This window comes from Galleria mellonella, unplaced genomic scaffold (assembly GCF_026898425.1).
Source record: "Galleria mellonella isolate WM207_F2 unplaced genomic scaffold, CSIRO_AGI_GalMel_v1 utg778, whole genome shotgun sequence".
NCBI lineage: Eukaryota > Metazoa > Arthropoda > Insecta > Lepidoptera > Pyralidae > Galleria > Galleria mellonella.
The window spans coordinates 1,948,511-1,967,945 of NW_026442150.1; the positions used below are offsets into that span (position 1 = coordinate 1,948,511).

The following is a 19,435-nucleotide window of genomic DNA, read 5'->3' on the forward strand; positions in this document are numbered from 1 at the left end:
ATACATTCTAAGTATTTATTTTCTCACAGGGGTAGCCTTATGATTTACTAGTTATATTTCATGATTAGAATTAGAATGAAAAGTATCAGTAATCCAAAATATTTATTTAGTCTTTATTACAGAATAAAAATATAAAGAATATTACATTTATGAAGTGCAAAAGCGGTCTTATTGCTAAAGCAATCTTGCAAGCAATTCAACCAATTCGAAATCTTTGCATCCAACCAAAACCGCAAAATAAAAAAAAAAAATAGAAGACCATAGACATCAACTGACCAACCGTTCGATGTCAAATATTCAAAAATTTGTTAAACGATTGTTTAGGCGCTACACGCACATTTTTTAGCTTACGGTTATTAGGGATATCGAATTTTATTTCGTCAAGAACCAATTCTCTCCTTCAAGCGTAAATACATGATATCATTCATTTGTTTACCATATAGTATTCACATCTATTAAGTTATTTACGAATAATTGATTAACAAGTATTTGCCAACGTTCACAATTACAATATCAGTAGATTAGAACCTTTTCCTTATCTGATTTGTCCGTTTGTTTGTAGGTATACACAGCTCACAGATAACAAATCGCACGTTCAGAAACACAAGTCAAAACCAAACCACGGGATCCATACTAATCACAATACCCCCATTGAAGGAAACGAAAAAACAACAAGAAAATTTAAAAAGCCTCCTCTTATATTCAAACGCGACTCTAATAAGAAACAAAGATAGTAATGGATACGCCTGTAATTTCTGTCCGAAAAGATTCCAAGAGCCGAAATGTTTGAAATCGCATTTTTTGGAAGTGCACAACGATGTCTTGGGCTTAAAGTTGCCGAAATCTTTCGAATACCTTATAAAATTGGACATAACCGATTTAAAATGTAAATTGTGTTCGGAAACTTTTGATAAATTAGATAAATTTACTGTTCATTTAAAGAAAGATCATAAAATGAAAATACACACGGATGTAAATAGTCAAATAATACCGTTTAGTTTTAATTCTGAAACTCTCCGCTGTGCAGTCTGTACGACTGAGTTCAGTAACTTCAAAATCCTACAAGAACATATGCATGTACACTTTAGAAATTTTATATGCGATGTTTGCAACGCGGGGTTTGTAACTAAACGTTTGCTGGTCAGCCACAAGAGAAGGCATATAGCCGGCATTCACAAATGTAGTCATTGTGAAAAGATATTCAGTTGTGACCAAAAAAGGCGTGATCATGAGCAAAGAATACATTTAGGTTTGAAAAAGAAGAATAAATGCAAGTATTGTGAGGAGAAATTCGCGGATTATTGGACAAAAGTTGACCATATGGTTAAGGAGCACGGTCAACCACAGATTATATTGAAATGCCAGGCGTGTGAGCGGACTTTTCGGAATAAGAGGGCTTTGACGCGACACGTGAAGAAAGATCATTTGTTGGAGCGAAAACACGCATGCAATATATGTGATATGAAGTTTTTCTTGAAGCACCGTTTAGTTGATCACATGATCGTGCATACAGGAGTGAAAAAGGTCCAATGCCACGTCTGTAATGGGTGGTACGCGTCCAAGAAGTCTTTGAGACAGCATTTAAGATCTCACGCGAATGATAGAAGATTTTCTTGTACTGTCTGCGGCCAAGCGTTTGTACAGAATAGTACTTTGAAAAGTCATGTGAAATCGAAACATGGGAATTAGTGAGTAAATAAATATCTAATTAATTTGTGTGATTTTTCTTGCTTCAGTTTTGCTGTTTGCATTTGCTTTAGATTTTTTTTTAAATATGTTGTTATCTAATGCCCAAAATCACGAATATCGCAGAATATAAGTACTGTATCATTTGTGGCATTTCTCCTACGTCCCATTTTTTTAAGGCTTTCTGAAGTCTTTTAAAGCTAGACTGAAAGGTCTTATTTCAGTTTGCACGAAAAATAATTATTGATGTTGATCAGAATTCAGAAAATTCCTTATCTGACATTCAAATAAAATAAAACAACGCATTGCTATTTTACAGTAGAAATATCTAAGGATGATGTTACCTTTTTTCCATGGGGAATATTTATTTTATACAACTAAGGTGGCAAAACCACTTGATGGATGTTAGCTTATAAACGCCTTCAATACCAGGGGCATTGAGCGTGCGTTGCCAACCTTGAAAAAACTACTTTATCCCATTTTTTAAGAACTCCATGTTTTAGTCTTTATCCATCTATATCCGTCTTGGAGTTCCATCCCTACCCATGGAGATGAACTTTCGAATTCCTACTGATAGGAAAGTATTATTTTAAACTTAATATTGTATGCCTTAGAATACTTAAAAGGCACAGTTTTAAGCTCTTTATATATATTTTTATACAAATTTATAACGGAGTATAGATAGATAAGTAGTTCAAGCATACTTATACGGAAAGTAACATTTCAGAAGCATTTTCAATTACATACATGAATTTAATGACATTTATAAATATTGGAAACTAATCGTTAATTAATAAAATGTTGTTATTGTGAATGTTATAAAAAAAACGGAAGATATACTCAAAGCAATTTTCTTTTTTTTTTCAGGTCAAACACCAAGCACGAAGGAGTCGACAGTAGAGAATATGAAATTAACACTGGACAAACGCGTAAACTTTTCAACATTCATTACAATCAAGCCATCAATACAGGCTTCCAAACGAGCAGCGACAATGGGTCGTCTCACTGAACTAGACTTACACTTTGATAATATAAAAACAATATTGAGATGTTCAAACGCAACGCCGGTTAGATGCAAAGTCGGCGATCGGTATGCTTGTGGTTATTGTTTGGCTCAATTTAACAAACCTAATGAATTAAAAAGTCACACATTACTAATGCATACTGAAGATCAACCTGAGGTTTTAAAAAACCGTTCCCTTTGGAAGCACATAGTTTATTTGGACATAACCTCGCTCTTTTGTAAAAACTGCGATGACAATTTGGACAATTTGAAAGAATTAATGGAGCATCTCAAAACCAAACATGATGAAGTTATGCATTTGCATATCAAAAATCAGGTGGTGCCGTGTAAATTTGATGGGGACGATATGAAATGTGGGAATTGTTTGATGGCGTTCAATACGTTCGATGATCTCGAAGATCATATGGACGAGAAACACTACAGGAATTACGTATGCGATTTCTGTGATAAAGGTTATACTATAAGAAATAAATTGTTAATGCACAAGAAGAGCACGCATCGTGTTTGAGAACTTGCTTAACAATAAACAAATAGGATGTAATGTAATGTAAATTGGACTCTCTTTTCCGCGCTTAGCCTCTCATTTGGGTCGTTGTGCGTAAACAAATAAGATATTATAGCCCTTTTTAATACAATTTATTAAAGAGTTCGAAAGAGAGAAACACTCTGTAAATGAAATGAGTAACAAATCGTAATATTAACAAATTGTTTGATATTTCATTTCATTGGCATTAGCAAACTGTTTTATGCTCGGTCCAATTACTTGTTTATTTATATTTTGTTTCAGTTTCATTGGGTCAGACTATCAAATTTTGTTTTCCATTTCTGGAATTTTAGACTACGTTATCTCAAATTAATCATACCTAATATGCTAAAAATTATTCTGCCTAAAGATATTATTATTTATAATACAAATTATTTGTGCATTTTTAATAAAAAAAAAAAAAACTAAAATTGGTTTTTATTTTAAAATGTCCTTATATAACCAAACTATTTCAATCTTTTGTAATGGAAAACAACGAGAACAAATTAGTCCAAGTAACGGCGATGGATTCGCCCCTTGAAATTCAAAATGTGATGAAGTGTATATCAAAACCAATTAGACTGTACTTGCTATGAAAGTAAATCTCATATTAGTAGTTATTTTTTACAACACAGGGGGCAAACGAGCATGCGGCTCACCTGTCATGAGTGACTACCGCCGCCTATGGTCACCCACAACACCAGCGGCATTGCAGGTGTGCTGCCGGCCTTTTAAAAAGGAATATATTCTTTTCTTGAAGGTTATGTTGTCGTATCGGTTCGGAAATACTGCTGCTGGAAGTTGATTCCAAAGAATGGTTGTGCGTGGAAGAAAGTGCCTTGAAAAACGCACGGTGAAAGACTGCCACTCGTCCAGATGATTGGGATGAAACTTTAGTTTGTGACGGGTTGTACGGTGGTGAAAATCAGCAGCAGGTATCAATCCGAACAATTCCTCAGAACACTCCCCATGATAAATTCGGTAGAAGATGCACAGAGATGCAGTAGTGATGTATTCATACAAAAATGTTAAAGCCTGAACTTTACATTGAGGTACTTTAAAATCTCCAATCTAATCTTATCTAATTCTACTATATTACCAATAAGCAAAGTCACTTAATCATGCCTAAACTACTTTATACACATTGCCATCAGGTAAGTTGGCTGTTTAAGAAAAACCAGATGGAATACGGACAAATCATCGTCGCTACTCATTTAAATCTAAAACCCATACCAACTATGTGACCTTGAGAACTAATTGCGTACTGCCATAACTCACTCTCCAACCAGAGAGCATGCATATCTCATATAGGTAATGCTCACCAGAGGGAGACTTTGTACAAAAGTTGTTTGCTTGGGCATCTCTATCTTATTTGTGTTTCTACCTTGAAGCAGTTGTGTTTGCATGGCTGTGTTTCGGTTTGAAGGGTGGGATATGGCAGTGAATTTTTAGGGTACAGAGGAATAACACCTGAGTCCTCAGAAATGACAACATATGGTGGGTATAATGGGCGAAACAGTATTCTCTTTTATTCCCATGGTACTGTATATGTCTATAAGCAACGATTACCAGTTTCCATCAAGTGGGTCATCAGCTTGTTTATTATTCTAAGTTGTATAAAAAAAGGCTGTTCTTTCAAGTATGTGCGAATTTTTGTACGAAGACATCCCAGTAATAAAATTATCTAATCTTCTTTTTCATTACAGGTAAATCCCGGAAAACAATCATTGTGATGGACAAGAAGTCTTCAAAGCTAGTGAGGAGGGAAATCATCGAAATAAATCCGCAGCCTGAAACGAAAATTGTTGTAAAAAAATTAAACGAAGCACACAAACATCAGGAGAATATTAAACAGATACTTCTCTATTCCAACGCGACTCCTATAAGATGCCACGGTGGAATCGGATACAGATGCTGTTTCTGTAACGACCAGTACCCAGAGCCGGCAGATTTAAAAAAACACACCAAAGAGAAACACGACAAAGGCATCCTCTCCAACTTCATGAAGAATCGATCAATTATAACCTATATAGTGAAATTGGACATCACTAATTTGAGCTGTAACATTTGCAATGAATCCATTAATAATTTAGAATCATTAATAGACCATTTACAAACGAAACACGATAAATCGCTGAATAGAAATTTAAAAAATCATATCGTGCCTTTCAAATTTGAAAAGGAAAGATTGCATTGTGTGGTTTGCAGTAATGAATTTAATAATTTCAAAGTCTTATTAGAACATATGAATATGCATTATAGAAACTATGTTTGCGAGGTATGCGGCGCGGGTTTTATTAATAGAAGGATGCTCCAAACCCATGGTTACAGGCACAAAACTGGCGTTTTCATATGTTCGTACTGCTCTAAAATTTTTGATACCAGAGTCAAGCAGAAGGAACACGAAAGAGCTGTTCATATTTGTTTAAATAAAAGGAATAAATGCGGGTACTGTGGAGAAATGTTTGGGGATTATACAAAAAAGAAAGATCACGAGGTGAAAGTGCACGGGGCGAGACCAGTTGTGCTTAAATGCCATGCATGTAATAAGTCTTTTGATAATCAGAGGTCGCTGACAGTGCATACAAAAGCATTCCATCTGATGGAGAGAAGGCTGGCCAAATAAATTTTGAAATTATAATAAAATTTTGCGACTTTCTTGTCATGGATTATTTAATCGTCGTCTTCTTCGAGTTGTATTCCTTTCGAAGGCTTTTTATTAATGGATGATGATGGAACGGTTACCCCGCCTGTGCTGTCGGTATACATGGACGGATTACCAGTGAGAGATGACAGGTGAGGATAAAAACAGATCTGTTAACTCATCGTGATGAATACTAGAATTAACTGCGTTGGTTACCAGAAATCGCACGGAGGTCGATCTAATATTACTAGCAATGGAGATGCTAGAGCCAATTACTAGCAGTCCCTTTCCGCTCTCCTGTCGAAATAAGGACAACATAAGAGAAATTTTAGTTTTTGAAACAGTCGCTCTGAAGTATTTATCTATTTATTTTTAAAAGGTACATCAACAGTGTATATACAGACATTAATTTTAATTGATATACAGGGCTTGCGTCTTGCATTTACAACAATTACAGATGTACAGAACAGAACGTGACATCCCAGGTGTTGCAGGCTCGTGATCGTTTACCATCAGACGAGCTGTATGCTTGTTTTACAGCTTTATAGTGTTTTTTTTTTTTATATTTTGGTAGCTAAGGTAACATTGAATAAAAAAGTATAATAAATATAAATTATTTTATTTATTTACACTTTATTGCACCAAGTAAAAAGAAAAATAACAAATACAGTAAATAGTAATGACAAGTGATACAAAATAATATATAAAAAAAAATATATAAAATAAATTATAATGAAAGAAAACCAATTTATTCAAATTAAAATATTAAGCAAACATTTTAACGATAACTAGGTATATTTAAGTTGTCAATAATACTTAATATATAGTCTTTCCCAATTTGCCAATCTACAAGGTTGGGTTGGGTCAATAGGGCCTTCATTAGGCCAAAAAAAAGCTAAGGTTTTCTTTGCAGTGCACCTTAAGGAAAACACTTAATCCGTACATCTCATACCCTTTTGAAAACCTGTTCACATATTTCAAATTTTACTCTCTGTTTCATTCATCACTCTTTTAATTAAAATCCTAGCATATAATATGCCTACAGTACTAAAAAGGCTTATACCGCGGAAATTTTTGTGCTCCTGCTGTGACTCGGTGTCTTTATATAGTGGAGACAATAATGGCAATGTACCAGTCACCTAGTACATAACCGAATCGCTGGCATTAATTAAATAGCAGGTACAGCAGGATTATAATGATTTCATCATCTTTTTTACACACTCCAGCAGACATTCTCTTGAATCCCGTTGCTTTACTGACTTCTATTATCTTCATTGCATTCATATTTATATTGTATGATTATAAATTAATTAATGTTATGTAATTAATGGAATTGTATGCCTCATGTATGGGTAGGCTGTTCAAACTAAATGCCAGAATAGCTTTTCGTTAGCTTTAAAATCGTGCTTAATTCCATGTAAATTCATTGCGATGAGGTAACTTGCTTGACTGACTGACTTGCTTTTTCATCTTTACCTATCGCATCCTCAAGCCTTCTATTTAACATAAAAAATCATTCTATTTAACATAAAAAAAAACATTGAAATTCATCAACATGATTCCGGATGATGTTTAGTCATATGATAGTTCAAACTTGCTTTCTGCACGAATCGTTGGTCGCAAATTGTGCATACTTTCTTCTTATCACCTGCATGGATCTTCAAATGTTGGACCAATGTAGTCCGCCGCGGATACCTCTTCTGGCAATGCGCGCATTCATACATTTTAACAGGATTGTGCTTCACAAGGTGTTTCTTCAAATCATAACCTCCGAAAACATTTACATTGCAAATGTGACACGTGTAATTTTTCTCCTTTAAGTGCACTCTTCTCTGATGCTTGATCATCAAACAGCGTTTGTCCACTTGGTAACCACAAATGCCGCAAGTCATCGACATATTGTTGTGTACTTCTTTCAAATGCTGCGGGATTTCGTAATCTTTAAATTCTAGAGAGCATTCTGGACATTTTATTGGTTTGTGTGTTCTAACATGTCTGTTTAATATAGCACCAACATTGTATTCTTTCCCGCAAACATTGCATGGACTTTTTATAGACGATGTTGCCAGATTCGTCTGTGGTTTCTTCGACGCCATGTTTATTCAGTAAGTGTTCGATTCTTTTCTGCTTTCTCGTGAATTTTACATTACAAAGTGGACATTCGAGAAATTCTTTATGTTCTTTTAAATGTTCCATCATAGTTTTAGCGAGCGGGTAATGTTTTCTGCAGTAATTACAACGATATCTTTTATTGCCGCCAATTTTTTGTACAGAGTAATCTGTAAAGTAGAGAGAAATTAATTAAGAAATTGTAAAAACAAAATGTTACTAACTAGTTTATAGGTTCTCAACGTGGTCGATAACGCCCCCTTGCGGAGTTTGAAACTTTCACACAGGCAGTAGAAGTTTCAGAGAAACTTAGGATGCGATAGATGGGATCTTTCGTTATTAAGATTTCATTTTTTATTCAACTAGAATGGCAAACAAGCAGACAGCCCAGCTGATAGAATGTGATAACCTTCGCCTATAGACATAAACAGTACTATATACATATCTGAGATCTCAAGTGTTATACCTCTGTACCCTGTTAATTCACTGCCATGTCCCATCCTTCAAACTAACACAGCGATGCAAACAACTGTTTCACGATAGAAACACGAATAGGCCAGAGGTATTTTAGCAAATGACTTTTACATAAAGTCTCCCTCTGATATAAGATAGCGCAGAGGATTTATTTTTTTATGGCATGATAATGGAATGGTAACTCCGCCTGCACTGTTGGTATACACTGGTGGGTCTCCAGTGAGGGGTGATAGATGATGAAGCAGGTGAGTTGACGTACAACAATCTAATGATTAATTAATGACTAGGACGGATCTAATCAATCTAAAGGCTAATCCATTTATCTTCTTTGTATATAAAAAATAATTTCATTTCGTTTCATTTCCTTTCATTTCATTTCATATAACATACGCAAGTAACTGTTTTTACATTGTATGGTCGACAAGTACTACTTTTCTAAAAATTTGGTTTGCTGGAAAAAACTGGCCAAGTCAAATTTTGAGCTTAAATTTATCCTTATTTATCTGCTATATGTAAATAATTGGTGTATTAAAAATTAAGAAGATACATTTTTAAGTAGCAAACATTGTTACAGTAAAAAAAAACAAGTGTGTTTTAAATTTATAGTTGAATATTGACGTTCTTATAAATAAATATCATGATTACAGAACTTGGCACTCGTTTGGATCTCTATTCTTTTGTTGCCGAAGTCGTCAACTATGCTAATATTAAACTTAGCTCCCTTTTCCATATTTTTTATCATTTACCTTTTGTAAATCTACATTTACACTAATCTACACTAATATTATAAAGAGGAAAGATTTGTATTTTTGTGTGTATGTTTGTAATGAATAAACTCAAAAACTACTTTGCCGATTTCAAAAACTCTTTCACCATTAGAAAGTGACATTCACCCTGAGTAACATAGGCTATATTTATTGCTAGAAAATATTAGGGATCCTTACTACAACTTTAGTAACGTAACTCAAGGTGTAAAAAAATGCTATAAAATATATTTCGTCGCGTGCGTTGCGGAAACTATTGGTTATAGAACAAAAGTATGTTCTACAATATTGAAGAAAATATCAATAATTATAAAAAAACTTCGCGATATTATATGACCAACTATTATCGTTGTGCCACGATAGCCACTTTTTAAAATGTTGTAAAAATGTCTACCCGTGCGTAGCCAAGACGGGCCGCAAGTAAATTATAATTACTCAGCTTTGAACAACAAGTGACCTGTAAATTAATGAACTTTAGAGTGACGAAACATATAACACATCCTTATAGGTAAGGTTTTAAGACAAAACCAGTTATGAAAGTATTTGTGCTTATAAGCCCGTATCACGTAATGTAACGCGTTTAAATTTATCTTTCGCCCCTTTTTTCTTCGCTTTATAGTCTTATTATTTTTCTATTACGCCTTGATCAGACACAACTTCAATTATTCCTTTCCATTGTAAGGTAATACGTGTAAATAAAAATCGAAAATCACTTTGATATGTTTCGTATCAAAAAATTTCAATGTTTTCTGATTTTTTGAACCTCTCAACTTTCTAGGTTATTTGGAAGTGGGTTAGTTTTTTAATCTATCAATCAGTCAGTTATAAAAATACTAATTTTAAATGGGAATGTTTCAATCACCGAGCTATATTTATGAAATTTAGAGTTCTAGTTTTTTATTTATTTTACACTTTATGACACCATTCAGCGATAAGACCACCTTTTGTATAATTGCAGATTAATATAATAAATATAAGTTTACTATTGTAATCTTTTGGAGGAAACAATAAAAAGTATCTATTAATGAGAAGTGATACAAAAGGCGGCAAACAATCTCTTCTAGATAACCTATGGGTAGAGGACATTGAGAATAAAGACAAAGGGTAGGTGGCGCACTAGTTAGTCCATGAGCTTTGAATAAATATATCAGATTTCATTTATATTGAATAAATTTTGAGTTATTAAGGGGTGAACACTTTTCACCCCTCTCGAAATAGATCGTGTAATATAAAACATGGCTGCTGCATTGCCAGTTCTGGGCTTGAACTTGGCTTCACACGCTGCCTAGACAAAGAATTCATCTACGCATGCTAGAACTTAAATGGTCGCGTATAGTGCAGTTTCAGTTTTCTCCTGCAAATGTTCAGGCTATGGAACGAGCTCCCTGCCAAGGTTTTCAAAAGAATATAGTATGGGGTACTTCAAAAAGGGTGTATTAAAGTTTCTTCAGGGCCGGCAACGCACACCTAACCTCAATGGTAGGGGGTAAGGGATTGTTAGTAATGGAGACTAAGAATCCCATTGCTAGCAATATACCCAACCAGGTCGACCTCCTCGCGGTTCTCCCTGGACATTATCATGGTTAATTCTTGATGAATTCATTATGATAGGCTAACTGGCCTATTTTCATTTTCATCTATCACCCTTCACTGTTGCTCCGCCAGCGTATCCCGTTAGCCCAAGCGGGGTTACCATTCCATTTTCATCCATCAAAAAAAAACCTCAATGGTATTGCAGGCGTTCATAGCCTGCAATGACAGTTTCCCATAAGATGGGCTGTATGCTTGTTTGCCTTGCGGTGTAAAAAATAATGTAGGTAGGTAGTAACAACTGTAATCAGTAAGTAGAAGTCAGAGGCAATTTTTTAATTCTGGTAGTTACCATAACATTGAATAAAAGAGTATAACAATTAAAGATTCTTTTATTTATAATAAAAGAAAATTAACTTATTCAAATTAGACATTAACCAAACATTTTAATAATGACTAAGTAAGTGTTAATAGTGTATTATTTGACAGAATTGTTCTTTATCAGTCGATCAGTTTCTCAGTGAATTCTACTCGTCGACACCGCAAATATCCGACTATACGCCTCGAGGTACATTGTGCAAACCGCACGACGTACCGAGATTTGAAAGATAAAAATCCCATACGCCTGTTTTGCCCTCACTCCAACAGTTGGCAAGATCTTGGTGAAGATTTTCTACACGTAAAAAAATTGAAATTGAAATCATTTATTTGCTGGAATAAGGTACATTTTTAGGTGTTACTTTACAAGAAAAATAGTCCAATCTTATTCTGCCACACTGTAGGCGTGCAAATATAAAGTAAATTCTATTCGATGGATCAATTAACTTATTTATATCCTCGTCTATTATCCCTCTTTGGCGCTGAAATTGAATGAATTAACATGACTCCGGATGATATTTCGTCATGTGATAGTTCAAACTTGCTTTCTGCACGAAACGCTGGTCGCAAATGGGGCATACTTTCCTCTTATTCCCCGTATGGATCATCAAATATTGGACCAATGTGCTCCGACGCGGATACTTCTTCTGGCAATGCGCGCATTCATACATCTTAACAGGATTGTGCCTCACAAGATGTTTTTTTAAATCAGAACTGCCGAATAGATTCGCGTTGCAAATGTGACACGTGTAATTTTTCTCCTTTAAGTGCACTCTCCTCTGATGCTTGATCATCAAACAGCGTTTGTCCACTTGGTAACCACAAATGCCGCAAGTCATCGACATATTGTTGTGTACTTCTTTCAAATGCTGCGGGATTTCGTAATCTTTAAATTCTAGAGAGCATTCTGGACATTTTATTGGTTTGTGTGTTCTAACATGCCTGTTATATATATCACCAACATTGTATTCTTTCCCGCAAACGTTGCATGGACTTTTTATATCTTTCTGCACGATGTTGCCAGATTCGTCTGTGGTTTCTTCAACGCCATGTTTATTCAGTAGGTGTTCGGTTCTTTTCTGCTTTCTAGTGAATTTGACATTACAGAGTGGACACTCTAGTGATTCTTTATGTTCCTTTAAATGTTCCACTATAGTTTTCACTAGTGGAAAATATTTTCTGCACTGTTTACAACGATATCTTTTGCTGCCACCAATGTTTTGTACAGAGTAATCTGTAAAGTAAAGAGAAATTAATTCAGAAAATGTAAAAAAGTTACAATCTTTTTATTAAGGTAATGAACGTTATATCCTTAAATTATATAGATAGAATGTATCCATACAAATGCTTCAATAAAAAGTGTTTTTGATGATTTGTTAACGAATTTTGAGATGAATCTATATATATGTACGTAAACAGGCTTACCATAAATTAAATTTCTTACTAAGTTAATCGAAGAAAATATGTTGTACCTATGATTAAATTCAAAAATAAAAAAAATAATTAAAACGATACGAAAATCTATATTTTAATAATTTAGATAAACAAACCATAATGATTTGTAATGATGCTTATCTTTACTGAATATTTTGATTCACATCTAAGTATAATTATATAAATATATATTTTCGTTTTTAAAAAAATAAACAGGGCCGCCATTTTGACCACCGACATGAACAGTAAACTGCCATGTTAATACTTGTTTATTTGTACATTTCTATATTTTATATTATGTCAGAAAAACTATTCTCAATTCTAATTTTAAAATTAGAATTGGGTACTTTTTATTTTTGAATTAAGTTTTAATAAATCGATATTGAAATTGTGACTTCACACTCTCGAATTGCAACACTAGCGACATAATGGTTCCATATTGTTCTAATAGATGCATATTAGTGCAACTTGCCAATGCAAACTATTGTAAACCTGGGGGGAAGGGATTGTTAGTTATGGAGACTGAGAATCCCAAAGCTAGCAATATACCCAACCAGGTCGACCTCCTCGCGGTTCCCCCTGGAAACTATCATGGTTAATTCCTGATGAATTCATCATGATGGGCTAACTGGTCTATTTTCATTCTCATCTATCACCCTTCACTGGTGCTCCGCCAGCGTATACCGTTAGCGCAGGCGGGATTACCATACCATTTTCACCCATAAAAAAAAAAAGAAAAACTATTGTAAACCGATCCCAATTATAAGCTAATTCCTAACTGTTGTTTCATTAATGCAATATCGGTATTAGATTCAAGAGTAGACCTGCTGATCTGGAAAGTTATTAATCCAAATACTTGCAGCAATGAAATAAAGCGCGTTGGTATAAATTTAAAAACGTTTCGCTACATTTATATCTATTTTTTATATCTTAGATAGATAGATAGATATTCTTTACTGTTTCCTCCAAAAGATTACAATAGTAAACTTATTATATATATAAACAATTACAAGAAATAATCACAATGAAAAAACAATGGGCGACATTATCGCTTAAAGCGATCTCTTCTAGGCAACCTTTGGATATCTTACTGTTATTATTATTGGAGAATTATAAAGGAAGAAATGACCATACATTATTCATATTACCGTGAAGCAGTTGTGTTTGCATGGCTGTGTTTCGGTTTGAAGGGTGGGATATGGCAGTGAATTTACAGGGTACAGAGGAATAACACCTCAGTCCTCAGGAATGGCAACGCACGGGGGGTATCACGGGCGAAACAGTATACTCTGTTATATCCATGGTACTGCTCATGTCTATAAGCGACGGTCACCACTTTCCATCAGGTGGGCCGTCAGCTTGTTTGCTATTCTAGGTTGCATAGAAAATAATTATTGCAAAAAAAAACAACTTCAATTGTGGCATAACCAGTTATTTTAATTTAAAAACTTTGGTTTTTCTATCAAACTACCGAACTGATTTTGGTGAAATTTCTATGATACCAATCTACAAGTATATTTTTCAGATAAGAAAATAATTTTCCAAATCGGTTTACAACTGACGGAGTTATGAGGTTAAAAACATAAAAAAAAATACAATTGAATTGAAAACATTTGTCTTTTGACGTCGATTGAAAAGAAAAATAAATGAAAATCATTAGATATCATAATCAGTTATTTATTTATTTACACTTTATTGCACCAATTCAATACACGGTCACAGACAATAAAAATGGCGGCCGTATCGCTAAGCAATCTCTTCCAGACATTTTTTTTTTTATTTATTAATTATACTGATCTATACAATAGGATCCTTTTTTGTGTGATGAGCCTTGCACTATGATTTTTGCAAAGATAAAGGCGTGTATTTGCTTCTGTTATTTTATTGGAACTAAGTTCACAGGTGTTTGCGTTGTCTAACATCTATGATCAGGTAACACAGTATGAAGTTAGCCGTACAACAAGAGAAATACAATTTAAATATAATTTAAATACAAACATCTTATATATAAAATTCTCGTGTCACGGTGTTTGTTACCAAACTCCTCCGAAACGGCTTTACGGATTTTTATGAAATTTTGTGTGCATATTGGGTAGGTCTGAGAATCGGCCAACATCTATTTTTCATACCGCTCAATGATAAGGGTGACCCTCCCCATATTTTTTTTTTTATTTTTTTAACAAATTTTTCCATTTTTATTCTATTATGATTTAGCATTGAAAAATACACACAACTTTAAATTTTCATCGTTTTACGATCAACCCCTGTATTTTAATCGCGATTTTTATATTTCGCAATAAGTGGTAAAACAACGTTTATGGGGTCAGCTAGTATATATACATATATATTTATTCTAGATACATTACTGTAAATTATATGTACACTAAATACAGACATGTTACAACCTTATATTATAATAAAAGACAGTGTCTCCATACAAATGCTTCGAGAAAAACGGGTCATCTTTTTCATACAAATTTGCGTGATAAATAGTTACGAGTGATTCCCTTATAACGTCTATATTTATTTTGTCTTATAAGTTTTGCATCTTTTTAATATGTAAAAACTAATTTTATTTATTAAATAATACGTCAATATACATTTTATGCGTAAATATATAGAATACTGATAAAAAAAAATGGAGTCAGTTAATTTGACAATTAGCTGAGAAAAAGTTGAGCCGTTTTTGAGGCTCGATGCTCTATCCATATAATCTAAGCTTACAATATCTGTATAAATAAAAATCAGTTGCCGAATATATATAAGCGGATAGCTTCAGTACAATTCATTTGTTTGGCCAATTCCTTTTCTTTTTATTTGTTAAACACCATTTATGGGGAGGCCTATGTCCAACAGTGGACACTTAACGGCTTATATGGACTGACAATTGTTTGGACAAGGCTACAAACTTTGGAATAATAGTGTTCTCCCAAAAAAACCGACTTTATTTATTTATTTATTCTTTATTGACCACATTACAAAAAAAATGTCTGGTACAAAAGGCGATATTTTATTCTTACTCAACAAAATTTTTAGTCAAATAGACTCAAAATACAAGTCATTAGTAGACAGTTTAGTTTTCTACCGTGAAGCAGTTGTGTTTGCATGGCTGTGTTTCGGTTTGAAGGGTGGGATATGGCGTGAATTTACTGGGTACAGAGGAATAACACCTGAGTCCTCAGGAGTGGCAACGCATGGGGGGTATCATGGCGAAGCAGTACACTCTATTATGTCAATGGTACTGCTCGTGTCTATAGGCGATGGTTACCACTTTCCATCAGGTGGGCCGTCAGCTTGTTTGCCATTCTAAGTTGTATAAAAAAAAATTGCTAAAATAATGTAAGATTGTGCATCACAAATAAAATCGATCACCACACATAAGCCTTTAATACTGTCAACTGCTGAACAATGCTATAAGTCTCCCCTTAGGGGGTTTAGTCCCTAGTTGCCATGCTTGGCACGCGAATTGGCAACCGCAGTCAGGCTTTAGATATGTTTTTAGAGGGACACTGCTGCCCATCCCTCGCCCTGCCTTAGTCGCCTCTTAAGACACCCACGGGAAAGGAAAGGGTGGCCTATTCTATGCCGGGACCACACGACCAACTGTTGCATAATTACGTTTAATTTTTTAAGTAAAATGGCGTACATGCGTCGTCTTAGCTTCATACATGTCTGTGCTCTGATATATTTTTTACTAAGAGTTACTGGAATGGTAACGCCGTCTGCGCTATCGTTATACGCAGGCGAGGCACCGGTGAGTGGTGATAGATAAAGTCAGATTAGATAGATTAGTTGGCCTATCGCGCCAACTTACTTGCTAAGCGTGGCAACTACTAACAAAAGGAGGAGGCTAATGTTTAGCAATGGACAGTCAACACCACTCACTGGTGCCCCACCACTAAGTGGTGATATGATAAGGGATTACCTGACCTATCGGGCTAAATAAATTTGTTATTAAGTTACCAAGTGTGGCAAGTACTAATAAAACCCTCTTAGGGGAAGCCTATGTTGAACAGTTAACAGCTGATATGAATGATGAACGGATGATGAACCACATTTTCAGGGGGAGCCACGCGAAGATCTATCTGACAGGATATATTGCTAGCAACGGAAACACTAGTTTCCGTTAGTAACAACTCTCTCCACCCCATTGTTCTGATACTATTACATCCCATTAACAATAAACATCATTAAAGCCTGTGGTTGCCAACCCGCCTGCCAAGCATGGCAACTACTGGCAAAATTCCCTCATGAGAGACGCTCATATTCAGCAGGAGACATTTAACGGCTGATATGATGATGATGATGATGAAATTACTTAACATGCCTCAGGATGATGTTTCGTCATGTGATAATTCAAGCTTGCTTTCTGCACGAACCTCTCATCACATATCGGGCAGACCTTCCTTTTGTCACCCGTGTGTATCTTCTCATGCTGCCTCAAAGTGTTCAGCCTCGGAAACTTCTTTCTACAATACGAACACTCGAAGATCCTCAAAGGGTTATGCCTAACAAGATGCTTCCTCAACTGGTGTATATCGAAGAACTTCGCTTCGCAATGCGGACACGACAGATTTTTCTCCTTTAAATGCACTTTCCTTTGATGCGTGATCACCCTCCATTCTTTGCTGTTCTTGTAACCGCACACCCCACATGTTGGAATAGTCACACCGTGGGCTTCAGACCTGTGTATCGCTATCTCATCTTTCCTGAACACTACGGAACATTCTGGGCAATTAAACAGTCTATGAGTCGGTATGTGCCGGGTGAGACAATTCCGGCTCGGAAATTCCTTTTTACAAATCTCGCATACACACTTTTGCGCTTCCCTGACCACTTTGGAGCCTCCGACTTTTATTTCCTCCATGCCGTGCTTCTTTGCGAGGTGCTGCGTCTTCGTGCCCTTGTGTTTGAACTTCGCGTCGCACAGTGGGCACTCAAAGGTCATTATGTTGAAGTGTCCGGCCACTATATGCATCCTCATACTGTCCAACGTACTCAGTAATGTGCCACATTTGTTGCAGCTAAACTTTTTCCTGTTGCCTTCCTCGACGATCGTATAGTCTGTCATATCTTCAGGCGGAACGTATGGATCTGCAATACAAATGATAGTTTCAAATTCTCTCATGGCATGACCAAGTTATTATGTTGTAACTGAATCTTATTGTCTCGTTGTTTAAGAAAAAAATATATCAATCGATTCTTTTTCGTACGCATCGAAATAACGGGCTAGCATTTCTGAATTGGACAGTAATAAACATTGCCTGGATTTAATTGAATGTTTGGTACAACTAAACAATTTGAATTCCATTATTCTTGCTAAAAATATTAATTATAAACAGATAGATTGTCACTCTTTATTGTTGTCCTCCAAAAGATTACAGAATACATTAAAATTAGTGGATTACACCACCATGTGATCTCGGTATAGAATGGACCACTGCTTCCTGTCCCATGTTGTAAGATGCGATTAAGGGAGCTTATACTCGAGGGCCAAACAGCAGCGTCCCTCTTATAGCATCTCCAAAGCCTAACTGCGGTTGTCAACCCGCCTGCCAAGCGTGGCAACTATTGGCAAACCTCCTTCTTATAGGAGACGCCAATGTTCAGCTCCGGACAGTTAATGGCCGACATAATAATTTATAGGTTACATTTAGATGAATAACTGAAAGGCGATGTAGTGACCAAGATTGAAAAGGAAATGTTGCCTTGGTTTGGGTAGTAAATCGAACATCAACGAAATTTATGGATTTATGATATGATGTATGTCGACTAAATAGGCGATGTACTGAAGAGGGATCAAGTGTAAAGTACCCGTAACCGGCGAGCGTGTATGAATAGATTGATGGCAGGGTCGTAGCTAGACCCAAGTTTAAGGTAGGGCAAAAGAACTTTTTGGTACGGCAGAAGCCATTACCTTCTTGGAGCCTTTTATTTTAAGGCAAGGCATTGGGTTTTTTAGGGTTGGACATTACCCCTCAATGCCTCTCTCCCTAGCGACAGCTATGATCGTCGGATATGACTAAATCAAAAGAGGTCTGAATCGGAGGATTTGGCGTTAAATTTTTTGGGATTGTTCACGCGGACATATCCGTTGTTTAAAACTATTAGAAATAAAAGAAAAACACCAATTTTAAGTATATCACATTTTTTAATTTAATTACGTGTTAATTAATATAATTTTTATATACTTTAGTTAAATGGGTTATTTTTTTTTACATGTTTCATTATGTAATATTATAAATTAAAAACGTCGAATAATCAAAACAGGACGTAAAAACCTCAGAGTTTATGTTTAAAGTAATATCTACAATATTTCGATATCCCTATTCACTAACTCACAGACGAATTATGTCCTTGTGGCCAGTGATAAAAAATTACATAGAGAAAATAATAATAAAAAAAAAAGCAATTATTTTGGTTTCTATAATTTTTGCCTATTACTCTCTCATTGTCTCACCTTCTCACCCTCTATTTCGTACCCGTGGATTTCAGGAGTAAAAAAAACTAATGAAATAAGCCTGCATACTTTTTCAAGCTAAAACATAAAGTCCTCAGGAATGGCAACGAATGGGGGGTATCGTGGGCGAAACAGTATACTCTGTTATGTCCATGGTACTGCTCATGTCTATAGGCGACGGTTACCACTTTCCATCAGGTGAGCCGTAAGCTTGTTTGCCATTCTAAGTTGTATAAAAAAATATATCTACGAGCACATTAGATTAAAATCGTGTTCAATTTGTATGCCGTAGTTTTAGCGTGATGTCTTAATAAATATACATACAGACAGACGGAAATTTCTAAATGTTGTCTTGGCATCTATTGTTCTTATATTTTTTCTATTAATATATTCTCGTAATATTTACTAA

At 35.2% G+C, this 19,435-nt stretch overlaps 5 protein-coding genes across 5 annotated transcripts in view; 1 reads left to right on the forward strand and 4 right to left on the reverse strand.

The window, feature by feature from the left end:
- The first annotated feature begins 954 nt into the window (after positions 1–954).
- LOC113510184 (zinc finger protein 808-like) lies at positions 955–5,859 on the forward strand. Its single transcript, XM_031910481.2, has 3 exons — positions 955–1,648; positions 2,554–3,162; positions 4,940–5,859. Exons 1-3 carry the CDS (start codon positions 955–957, stop codon positions 5,857–5,859), a joined length of 2,223 nt encoding a protein of 740 aa, XP_031766341.2.
- Positions 5,860–7,427: 1,568 nt separating this feature from the next.
- Positions 7,428–7,973, reverse strand: LOC113510186 (zinc finger protein 283-like). Its single transcript, XM_026893636.2, has one exon. It carries the CDS (start codon positions 7,971–7,973, stop codon positions 7,428–7,430), a length of 546 nt encoding a protein of 181 aa, XP_026749437.1.
- Positions 7,974–11,130: 3,157 nt separating this feature from the next.
- On the reverse strand, positions 11,131–17,133 carry LOC113510087 (zinc finger protein 135-like). The gene is made up of 2 exons (XM_052901224.1): positions 16,946–17,133; positions 11,131–12,366 (listed from the first exon to the last, which is right to left on the reverse strand). Exons 1-2 carry the CDS (start codon positions 16,998–17,000, stop codon positions 11,630–11,632), a joined length of 792 nt encoding a protein of 263 aa, XP_052757184.1. The 5' UTR covers positions 17,001–17,133; the 3' UTR covers positions 11,131–11,629.
- On the reverse strand, positions 17,016–17,694 carry LOC113510183 (vascular endothelial zinc finger 1-like). Its single transcript, XM_052901212.1, has 2 exons — positions 17,075–17,694; positions 17,016–17,031 (listed from the first exon to the last, which is right to left on the reverse strand). The coding sequence occupies exons 1-2, from the start codon at positions 17,692–17,694 to the stop codon at positions 17,016–17,018; spliced, it is 636 nt and encodes a 211-aa protein (XP_052757172.1).
- LOC113510068 (zinc finger imprinted 3-like) overlaps positions 17,530–19,435 on the reverse strand; it is a 28,897-nt gene continuing 26,991 nt past the window's right edge. Inside the window, exon 7 of the mRNA XM_052901220.1 lies at positions 17,530–17,660. The gene's annotated coding sequence lies outside the window, so the exon portion shown is untranslated. The remainder of the gene's footprint in view (positions 17,661–19,435) is intronic.

Excerpts from the sequence above, each read along its gene's own strand:
- LOC113510184 (XM_031910481.2), top strand. The coding sequence starts at position 955 with ATGAAAATACACACGGATGTAAATAGTCAAATAATACCGTTTAGTTTT. Across the intron at positions 1,649-2,553 it reads CCAAGCGTTTGTACAGAATA|GTCAAACACCAAGCACGAAG; the intron begins GTACTTTGAAAA and ends TTTTTTTTTCAG. Across the intron at positions 3,163-4,939 it reads ATGCGATTTCTGTGATAAAG|GTAAATCCCGGAAAACAATC; the intron begins GTTATACTATAA and ends TTTTCATTACAG.
- LOC113510186 (XM_026893636.2), bottom strand. The coding sequence starts at position 7,973 with ATGGCGTCGAAGAAACCACAGACGAATCTGGCAACATCGTCTATAAAA.
- LOC113510087 (XM_052901224.1), bottom strand. The coding sequence starts at position 17,000 with ATGAGAAGATACACACGGGTGACAAAAGGAAGGTCTGCCCGATATGTG. Across the intron at positions 12,367-16,945 it reads TGCCCGATATGTGATGAGAG|ATTACTCTGTACAAAACATT; the intron begins GTTCGTGCAGAA and ends TTTACTTTACAG.
- LOC113510183 (XM_052901212.1), bottom strand. The coding sequence starts at position 17,694 with ATGAGAGAATTTGAAACTATCATTTGTATTGCAGATCCATACGTTCCG.